At 42.7% G+C, this 11,147-nt stretch overlaps 1 protein-coding gene across 4 annotated transcripts in view; it reads right to left on the bottom strand.

Moving 5' to 3' along the window:
- Positions 1-1,088: 1,088 nt before the first annotated feature.
- STXBP6 (syntaxin binding protein 6) overlaps positions 1,089-11,147 on the bottom strand; it is a 236,075-nt gene continuing 226,016 nt past the window's right edge. For all 4 annotated transcript variants that reach the window (XM_084792379.1, XM_084792380.1, XM_084792377.1 and 1 more), the window contains 2 exons: positions 10,199-10,356; positions 1,089-4,328 (listed from right to left, as the gene is read on the bottom strand). In XM_084792379.1, the coding sequence (XP_084648505.1) occupies positions 4,305-4,328; positions 10,199-10,356 (182 nt within the window). In that variant the 3' untranslated portion in view covers positions 1,089-4,304. The remainder of the gene's footprint in view (positions 4,329-10,198; positions 10,357-11,147) is intronic.

Here is an 11,147-nt window from a genome sequence, read left to right as displayed (position 1 = left end):
TCGTCGCACTTTGCCCATGTTCACTCTTCTGCTCTCCTGTCCTTTTCTTCTCTGTGTATTCGTGAGGTGACCCCAGATTCCACATGAAAGAAAGCGTGTAGTAGCTGTCTTTCTATTGCCTCTTCTTCCCGTCCTTGAAACACCTTTCTCCCACACATGCTCCTGTTCTACTTCTGAGTCCTTTATATACATGTATAAGTCCAGATTCCACATGAGAGAGAAGTGCTGTCCAGTTAGGCACGTGTCCTTTATCCATGCCATGTAACTCTATGTTTCTTGCTGGGAAAAGGGGCCATCAGAGTCATTTCTAGTGCTACTGGTAACTGGAAGTACCCTCCCCAGATGACGTGACCTTTTCAACTTGTCACATTAATTCTCTCAAAATTTGAGTTGGTAAATGTATAAATGGTAACAAATAAAAATCATTGTAAGAGGATAGCAATCTTTGTAGGCTAGCCAGATGAGTTGTAATTTTGTACAAAAGAGCAGGTGTCTTTAAGTGCACAATTTACCTAATGTCTAGGTTCTCCTCATTTAAACAAAATCTGTCACCATTGTTTCTCCTTGAAGCAGTGGAGACTTGTAGGCCACTGAGTTGGCCTGCTTCATTGTGTGTGCCCTTCAGAGACAGCCACCCAAGTTACTCAGGTCACCTCCCTTGAAAGTCAGTGGTGGTGACATTTGCTCTGCCTCAGAAATAAGTAGACACAATCTGATCTAGCCCACCTTATAATGTAACAGGGCATGACACTGGTCTTTTGAATGATGGGACATACAGAAACAAACTCTGAAACTGAACACACAGTGCTTGACACCAGCAGGAAGGTATGTCAGGATCAGCTTAACTGCTTCATTCACACAAAAGAAAACGAAACCCAACACTTGTTCAATAAATGTCATGCTTGGCACTGAGCCTTGCTCCTTTATACTTCAAGTTCCCCACAATTCATCAGCATTCTGGTCTCAGTCCTGAGGCCTCCAGCGGGCACACAAGGCTTTCCTGCTAGCGTAATACGTGTGATGGTGTTCACCTGCATGGTGAGCTTTTATAGGTTTCACAAGTAACTGAGAGAAACAAACTTTCACCACAGAGTTAAAGTATTTAATGACAAAATTCGAGTTGTGTAATAGTGAACCAACAGGACAGCTGTTATTTGTCTCTGAATGAAACAAAAATGGCACTCAGTAGCATCAGAGAATTTCTGAAAAACCAAGAACAATACACATTAGCAGCATCACAATTCTGAAAATTAGGAGTGAAACCTATCTTAACTAATATCTCTTATTTAGGGCACTCTGTAAATGTTTCTACATAAATGCATAACTTCTACTAGTCACAATAGTATAAAACAGATTTCACTATAACTTTTAAGTCTAACAGATAATCCTACTTTTATCAGACCTTAAAAAAAGTTAGCTACTGGTCTTGTTACATTTTACAAATACATTCTTTAAAATGAAACATCAACCTGAATAACGGCATAGTTCCCGGATATAGACATCTAATCTCTAGCAAAGAGCACTACAGCTACATTCCAGGAAGAGGTGGAAACACTGGCAAGTTCCCTTCTTTATGCACTGTCAATATAACTCAAAGTCCTCCAGAGAAAGAGAGCAGTTCTAAAACCCACAGTGAAGTGCAGAAATAAAATAAACAATGTAAGTCTTCATAGCAAGCTCAACCAAATGTCTTGGTCCCAAATGACAGGAGTCCCTTTAGCAAATTTCTGTGGGTTAGACTGCATTAGTCCTCCACATTGCAGCACCTCCTATCAAAGAAGAGCAATGTGTTATCAGGGGCTTCTCTGCAAGAGACTGGACTGTTGAAGAGGGGCAGCAATTGCTGTTCTAGCCCCTGTGTTTGGTGGAGGACAAGCAGGATTCACCATAGGTCAAGGTCATGGTGGCGGCCTAGAAGCTGAATGATTGATTGTTCAGTAGAGGAGGCCTACAAAGCTCCAGGTGAGTTTCTCTTCCAGGTCAGGCTAGTTCTAATGAGCTAGACTCAGGCCTAAAGTGATCAACACAGAGAATGGAAAGAGGGCAGGTGGAGGGCACTTACACTCACAGAAAGTAACCGTAAGAATTATGCTGAGGTTGAAGACTCAGCTTTCACAGTATGTATATGACCTCCCCGTCCGCCCCCCTCCCAGAAACATCTTCCCCAGAGCTGTTGTCAGGTAGCAGAGCTATTTATTGTTGAGTTGTGTGGGGGACGTTAGACTACTTCTCTCAACTTTTTATACCAATTCTCTGAAACTAGACTGGGAGACAAGTATGTGCGTTTTCCGAGCTAAAGTCTGCAAATTAAACCAACTTGGGGTGTTATTTGGGGGCTTTTATTTTTATTGTTTTAGAAATCCGATAGTTCCAATAGCCAGCACATGGCATCTTCCTGGCTTTTTAAAAAAAAATTATAAGATACAGTAAACATCTGTAATCCCCTATATACACTTCTATAGTATGTTCTTTACCTGCCCAAGAGGATTCACAAACCTGTTTGCGGCAAATCCCATCCTCCTCCTGCCATGATATTCCACGGACAGTGTGCTCTTTCCTCGGGGATGGGTTATTAGGAAAACTTAAGCTATTTAGATCATCATTAGTAATCTAAAGTCATCTTACGCTGCTGCATTAGAGACTACATCACACTTAAACAGGTGACTCAGTGGATAGCAAAGAATGAAAGGGGTCCTGAAGACCCAGGCTTCTGAAAACTTCATGCAATGCAGTGAGTGTCTGGCTTGTGTAGCTTGCCTCATTGCTTTATGAGGAATAAGCATATATATATTATTTATGTTTAGCTTTTAACCTTCCAGAAAACAAAACTTTTACATTCCAAGTGCAGTATTACCTTGAGCAACACATAATCCAAAGGCCTGGAAGAGACTGTTTAGTCTGACAGCAATGTAAAGGCTTGTAACCAGCTGTCTGTATCGGACCAGGCAAGTTGAAATTGACAAGTATGTAATATGTCAAGAAGCGCATGTTAAATAACACAAAATAAACTGAAAACAACAATACCCAAACCTCCAAAACCCAGATACCAAGAAACTAAAAGTTCTCTCCCAAGGATAATGTGAGAGCGTCTCTAAAATTTGGCATAAATTTGTAAAAAGAGGAAAAAAAATAAAGTAGCATATTTTCATATTATAATTTACGTAGACTTTTATCTAGACAAATCATTTATTTTTATTTAAATTTATTTATTATTGTTGTTGTTTTGTGTATGTGTTTTAAATGGTATGCGTATGTGTGCTGGGACGTGTGTGTGGAGGTCAGAGTTCAACTCTCTGGAGTCTGGTCACCAGGTTTATGCTATAAGCACCTTCATCCACTGAGCCACTTCACTGACCCTAGATAAATTATTTTTTGTTAAAAATATAAGTACCTCCCCCATGTCAACTACTATACTTTGGGACAATGACAAAAAGAGAAACATCCATAAAGGACAAAAGAGGTTTTAAAGTAGGTTTTCCTGCAGATCTTTACTTCAAATTTTTATCCTTCATATGATAATTCCAACTAGTCAGACTGAAAGAAGGAGCCAGAAATGTTTATGCTTCAGCCCAGAAAAGTAGATTTCTATTTGTGACTCTGACTTGTTTTGTGAATGCTTGTGATGGTTCACGCAAAAAGATTAATAAGCAAAGAGCAAAACCAAAGGCTGTTATTTCCCCTGATTAATTGTGTGTTTTCCTTTGTACAGAGTTAAAACTCTGGATCCTGATTTTTAACTTTGCTCTTCAAGCTGAAAGAACTAGGAGAGTAAGTGAAACCACGGCTTGGCTTTTATTTTTACCCAGGGCCATCATCTGATGCCACCACACTGTACAGCTTTGTTGCTTAGTTTCCAAGAGAAAAAAATTCGCTACTTTAGTCCTGGCTTATTATTTGGTCCAAATTTCCGATTCAAACTACAAAAACAGTTTTCCTTCAGAAGGAATACACACACACACACACACACACATACATAGACACACACACACATAGACACACACACACACACACATAGACACACAGACCCAGTCACACACACACACACACACTGGAAAAAATAAAAATGAAGCTGATGCTATTGCAGCATTCCTTAGCAAGATACGGAACCGTATACACACAGCATGTTGTCATTCATATTAACGTCTGAAGATGAAAAACCAAAACCCCTCAATGTCCTTATATTGGATAAGCAAACAACAAAACAACAACAACAAAATCGAAGAAGCGACGGTCTAGAATTCTTGTAATAACTGCTGAACAAACTCCTCCCTTTTCTGTAGAGGTTCACCAGGATAGTCAGCTTCTCAACATTTGTGCTTCATGGCAAGCTACGGAGACAGAGGGAGAGGGATAACAAAAATGAGACATTAGCAATAGGGAGCTCTCTCCACTTTTCCTTCCCAAGTCCAAGGTGACTACCATTCCTATCCACAATGGTCCTGGTATTGTGCAATACTTTCCCAAATAGTTCACAGAACATTGTACTTCGCCTCTTCTTTTCCCTCAACTTTGTTGGTATATGTGCCTGCTGGTAGAGGATACTGTGTGGTGTTCTTTCATCCCACTAAAGGAACAATGGTAACAAAATACACAGGGGACCAAATGACTTACCCAGAGATTCTCAGGTTACTGGTTATGTCAGGAAGCAACACTCCTGAGATACGTTGCAAAAATGATATTATACCCTGGAGGACTTCTCTACCCTGCCTAATTCCCAAATAATGGAGATAGAGACCTCTTGGATTTATAAACTGGTTTAAAGCACATTAACTGGGCAGGTATCAACTCTCTGAGGTAGTTTTCTATTTCCAAGCTACACACTTAAAGTTACTTGCTTTAATAGTTCCTGTCTGGGCTGCTTCTATTCTATCAGGGCAGCATTCATGGCTACATGGTTATGGCTCATATTGCCCCACTGTGAGTTTGCTCTCTCCTCTTGCTGTGGCTTCCTTTCCTCCTGCTGCATCTTCTCCTTCCTCTCTCTCCTCCTGGTCTTGTGGTCCCTCTCTGACTCGAAGCCTGGGAACTTAAATCCTGCTTCTTCTCTTTTGCCCAGTTACAGGCTTCCAGATATTTTATTAATCAATAAATTTTAAAATTGGACAGAGCAAAGTTTACACAACAAAGAGTAGCATATGTGAGGATGTGCTCATTTAGGTTGCCACCAGATCTTGGGGGCCAGTAATTAGCATTAATATACATAGCACCAGACCAACCGTCAACACATCCCATAAAGTGCGATAACTCAAAAGTGTGTAGGGAGACAATATAAACTAATCTATATATTATCTATCCTGGATTTTCAATCAGGTCCAAAGTTCCTGGTCCTGTATAATAGTACAATAAATTGCATTTTTGAATAGGGATGAACAATAGACTTTAACTTTCAACTATTGGTGCTCTGCCTCCTCCAGGAATACGTCAATAATCCTTCTTTCTAGCAAAGCTTAGGGCAGGCACAGTGTCGCCTTCTTGCTGGCCCCAAGAGAAAGGTTAGAACCTTGAGCTCCCACTGTGAAAACTGCATCCATATTTCTGCACATGGCAGAAGATGACTGGCCATTGTCTGGGTTATTCTCTGCAAGGGAAAACCTTAGCTGAAAGTCTTGGTACCCTGTCTAATAGTGCCAGCAAAGATCTCCTACTGCCTGATGCTGATGGCTACTCAACTGTCAGATGGAGGGTTTGTGAGCTCTCAGTTCTGAGTATGCCCATTTTGCTATACTGAATGCTAATATTTTTTTCTTTTTCTGGTCAACAACTCTGGTGATGCCTAATAATGCCTGACATCAAAAAGATTTTAGATGAGGACACAGTGACTTAATAGAGGTAAGGTTCTGCCTCAGATTTATCTGTCTTCAGCCACATTCTGGGAACCTTACTGGAGGGCCTACATTTTTGTTCTGCCTCAAGTTTTTCATATATTATTTAGCAATGAGGTCCATCAAATAAACACAGAGCTGTTAAGTGTTGTGCGTAATGAATACCAACCATAAATATTTGATCAAGGCCACTGTCTTGGTATTCATTGAGCTATTAACTTTCCACTAATGGGCTTGTGCCAGTTTACACATAGCCACTAATCTTCAGGAATGATTGTGCTGCTGCTCAAACCAGACTCTGGGCCACGGATACTGTAATTTAGGTACAGTTAGATAGGACAATTTGCTACTTAGGTCTTGTTATAGTCTAAATATTTGTATCTTCCCCTACATCATATGCCGAAACCTAACTGTCATGAGTTGGCATTAGGAGATGGGCGTGGGAGGTGACTGGATTGGGAGGGGCAGAGTCCTCAGAATGAGTTAGAGACTCCTTCCCTTTTCACTATGATAGGATTCCCTCAGAGGTCACCATAAGTGATATGGGGAAACAGACCCTCCCCAGGCATGGACTCTAGGATCTTGACCTTGCATTTCTCTGTGACAAATAAATTCATTGTTTATCAAATATCATTTTTTGTTTGTTTACTTTAAGCTATCCCAAACAGACCAATAAAAGCTATTTTAGCAAAAAGTGGTGATGCCCTAATTTATAAAAGTATCTGAGGATGATGGGCTTTAGAATTAAGAGCAGAAAGAGCACTAGACTAAGCACGACTAGGAAACCAGATAATACCTGAACTTCTGAGCTTGGAAGTCAGGAACTCCATGCCTTCCCGTTGTTTCCCATGCCTATGAAACTGCTGTAGGCTAACTCAGGGGCTGGGGCATTTAATTTACATTTCCTCCTGGTTTATTTACTGAGTATTTCACAGAAACCCCCATCTGTGATTTGTAACCTATTCTACACAATGTTGATTTAAAAAAAAAATCAATACTGATACTAAGAGGCCTGAGTGTCTCTTCTGGCCTGGAGGCCCAAACTGAGCAACTGCCACAAAACAGAATGGAGGGAGAGATGGAGGGAGGGAGAGGAAAGAAAGAGATAGCATGCTCTTTTTCCTTCCAGAGAAGGTAGTGCCTGTTGCCACCCCTTTCCGAACAAATGTGGGTTGGTGCCGAAGAGGCCAGATCAAGTCTCTTTTCTGTGAGATATGTCATTTGAGGATGCCTTAGTGTGGGTAATGCTCTTGCCTGCTGACTCACCACCCATGGCGGGCTGTCAAAACCTGGAGCACACTGCAACCTTGAGTTTTGGGGGGCAGGGGAAAGTGAGCCAGGCCACTTCTGTCGTGAGTTGCTCTTTCCTAATGCCTGGGACTGTGCTGCCAAACCCACAGCTCAGGAAGGAACAACACTTCCTTGTGACAGGCTCACCAGAGCTGAGGTGAGGAGGGCATGGGGACAGGAGAGGAGGATCTTCTCCCTCTCCTGTCTAGAGGGGGCCAGGACCCACACAGCTGGAGGATGCAGATGTATAAAAGAGATCTGTATGAAAAGACACCTCTTGTATTTGGGTCATTGCAGGGGTCCTGGGAAAAAATTGGAAGAACAGGATTGTTTTCTACTGTAACCTAGAAAGACCTGCCACACTTTCCACAGGACTTGGTTGTCCTCAGAGGAACCCTCACCTGGGATGACGGTTCTCTGCCTCATGCACTATGTCTTCCTCTTGTAAACACAACCCACTCTTTATGAGTCAACAGGCTACACATGCCTGGGGAGGTGGTGGAAGGTGGGTGGAAGGCCTGGTTCCACCTCCTAACCCTCTGCTCACTACTGAGCCTGGCTGGGGCTTGGTCAGTGAAATGATGTCTGCATGGTAAGCCTATACCAGCGGGGTCAAATCAGCAGGAAAGCAGCCGCACCTTATCTAAAGAGGCCGTCCTGCTCACCAAGAATACTGCCTGGGTTAGTGATTCATAAGCACGTTCCCGAATTTAGAAAACACAAGTCTAGCTGTGACACAGTCTTCCACTCCCTCATACACACTCACTCAGGGGCGCTACAGTGTCTTTTCTCCCCTGGGAACACCGTCCGGAGGGGAAACCAATTAAAATGCAAACTCCTCTTGCCCAATCCACTAGCACCGGACAACTGCCCAGTGTTGACCAAAGCTGTGTACCCCTTGCTTGATGGTCTCCTCAACTTCTGTTTTAAGGATTGCTCTCTGTTCAACACTAGAAACTTCCTTTTGAGTTTGGATCACACAATATTTATCTGCATTCTCTTTTTAATTTGCTGTTTTGAAGATTCTCAGTCATCTGTAGTAATTCTCCAGCTTCATTACTGAGCTCATTATGTGACCAAATGGGACAGGCTCATCAGAAGCTATGCTGATTGAAATAAATCATAAGCAATTTAGATTTGTCTGCATGCTCTCTCAGCACCTAAGGCTATATAGGTGCTATTATTAATTAATTATCTCTGTTTAACTGATGAGAAAACATGGGCTTGGAGAAATTTAGCATTTCTCCTCCTAGGTCACCCAGATGGAAAATGGCAGAGTTGGGCTCAGACATAAGCAGTTAACTACTATATCATGTTATTTTCCAGCCATTCAGCAAACTTGGCCACAGTGTCAGGGAAACAGTCGCAATGGCCAAGGACGTGGATGTTTGCACAACCCCTTTGTGGGAGGGATGCCTATGTGGATGACATCCAGGTATTGTCTACTCCACATTAGGAAGAATAATTTCACGGCTTCCTTGGTAACCTGGTTTGTGGTTTAATCATTAGCCTAAACTGTTTTAGCAGAGTTTTATCAGCGCACCATTGGCCGCTCAATTCTGTGGGAAGGCAGCAGAGATAATTGCCTGGAGTCCCCACCCTTTGCAAACTTTAGGACAGCTGCAAAGTTACTTCCTTTGGCTTTACTATTCCCAACTCAACACTAAGAGTTTCCCTGCAGATTTCCACTGTCTATCCCCCATCTGAATACTCGCAGAGGCTTTTTGTGCTAGTGACCTGGGCATGGGACCTCTCACATCTCCACATCGTCATTTCTTCATACCAAAGCATCTGGGCAAACATGCATCAGGCTTGACTCCCTTTGTCATGGGTCATGATTGTGAGATCCCAATGTCAGTTTGCCTTCCAGCTTTCTCAGATAGACTTGGTTAGCTCTTCAAGGAACTCCACCTGGTTCTCAGAGGCAGCAGTGTACCAAGACCCTGTTGTCACAGAAAGTCACTGAGGCACTTAGTTCTGTGTAAAGGCAGTCATGATGGCAAGGCAGAAGAAGCATCTAGCAGGAGCCAATCTCCTGGAATGCTTGTGTGTGAGCCCTGGACCAGCATCTCCTGCCCAGTAGAACGTATTTTTCTTACTGCTGCTGGTTGACCATTCTCATTTCCGCAGCAGAAGTGGAGAATTCCATGGAGGCTAATTGAATTATTCTCCCTCAAAAATCAACTGAAATGATCTGAAGGTCCAGATCATGAGCTTGACAGGCTGCTATGTCACCAGTAGATATGGTCCCCAGAAACTTAAATTCAAGTCATTGGTTGGAAACAAACTACTCTTTGATCTGAAGCACAAGTGCAGTAATAAATCTTCCTTATCACTGACCAGTGGGCCTTCTCCTTCCTCCGGTTTCTGATTGCCTTAGATAGGGGCTGCCAGTAAATAGCCCTTTTCCCTTCTCAAAGGCAGTTCTCAGCAAAAGCATGAACACGCACGCTAAGTATCCAGTGACACGAGAAGTACCATTCTCTGAGTTCAGGGACAGGAGATAATCTCCCTGCCACCTCTGTTTGAAATGAGGTCCAGACAGAGGCTTTGAATCAACAATACCCAGGCACTTTCAGAGGGGAAACTAGCCTTGGGACCAGGGCTCGCTTTATGTCTGGTAAAGAGCTAATGACACAGGGCACATGATGGGTGGATACAGACTGAGAAAGAGACAGAATAGCAAAGGACGTGCTAGAAGCCTAAAGTCCCCCATAATTCTTTCAATTGTGGCCAAGGACAGGGATATACTGTGAGACCTGATCTCATTTCTCTCTCTGACTGTGACCTGAACTTGAACCCTAATATTTGGGGCAGTAATTAAAGATTTTCTTTGTTATCTGAAATATGTAAAAGTCAGAAGGTCAGAGAAAGAGATGAGGACATTGGAAAGAAGATAGTGACCACAAAAAAACAAAACAAAAACAAAAACAAAAACAAAACAGGGACAAAGAAGAAAAATTCCAAGGCTCCCATCAAAAGGATTATGAAGTGTTACTTGATTTTCCTCCTCACTATACGAACAGTTTCTTGGTACTATGACCTCTAGAAATCCAGCATGGAGACCCTGCTCTCTGCTGGCTCACCTTGTGTGCGGTTTCTGCAAATTGCTGGGCACTGTTCTTCATGTCTTCCGTCTTCTCCTCTGCTCGGCCTAACCGTTCCCCACGCTCATTCAAGGCCTGGCTTGCCTTCTGTACTGCACTGGTCACACTGTCAGCTGCTGAATGGAGGATGCTGTTTCCTAGAAGAAGAGTAAGAGCTTCAAAAGCTTGGCTAACCCAGAAGGACAGATGGCCACACTACGGAAAGGCCAAGGGTGGATGGTGCCAGAAAAAAAGTTTACATTGCTTTGCGGGTAACTCATTCATCTGTAGGAAGAACACCCACAGATCTAGCACAGGACCAGGGCAAATCCTGCCATCTTCTCTCCACTCTACCATCACCTGTCCTGCTTGTGGGGGCTCAGAATGACGGGGCCCACTGGGACTTGAGATGTTCTTACATAAGTAAATGGGAACCCTGTGACAAGTTCCCAAATTGGGCAAGTTCATTGAGACATATTTGGATCTTATACACATTTCCATTAATTAATTAATTACATTTATTTGTTTATTTTCTCTCTCTCCCTCCCCTCACCCCTTTCTGCCTCTCTTTGTGTTCAGGTCAGAGGACAACTTCTTGAATTTGGTTTCCACCTTGCACCACATGAGTCTCAGCAACTGAATTTAGTGAACTTGGTGGCAAGAGCCTTACTTGCTGAGTCACCTCGCTGCTTTATTTACTTTTTGAGACAAGTGTCTCACTCTGAGGTCTAGGCTTGTCCTCCAAAGTGGTGAGGTTCCAGACATGATTTCCATGCTCAATTAAACTCATGGGAGATATCTTCTTTTTCTTTTTCTTTTTTTTTCCTTCCAGTCTAGGAGACTGAACCCAGAGCCTGGTGAATGCTAGGCAAACCCCATACCACTGGCTGTATCCTCAGGGCTTTGGTTTGGTTTAATCTGAAGTTTAGATTCAATAATCACCAGAAAA

Source organism: Acomys minous, assembly GCF_964271855.1.
Source record: "Acomys minous genome assembly, chromosome: 8".
Taxonomy (NCBI): Eukaryota; Metazoa; Chordata; class Mammalia; order Rodentia; family Muridae; genus Acomys; species Acomys minous.
The sequence above is the reverse complement of the archived record's forward strand: the minus strand, read 5'-3'. Positions and strand labels throughout refer to the sequence as shown.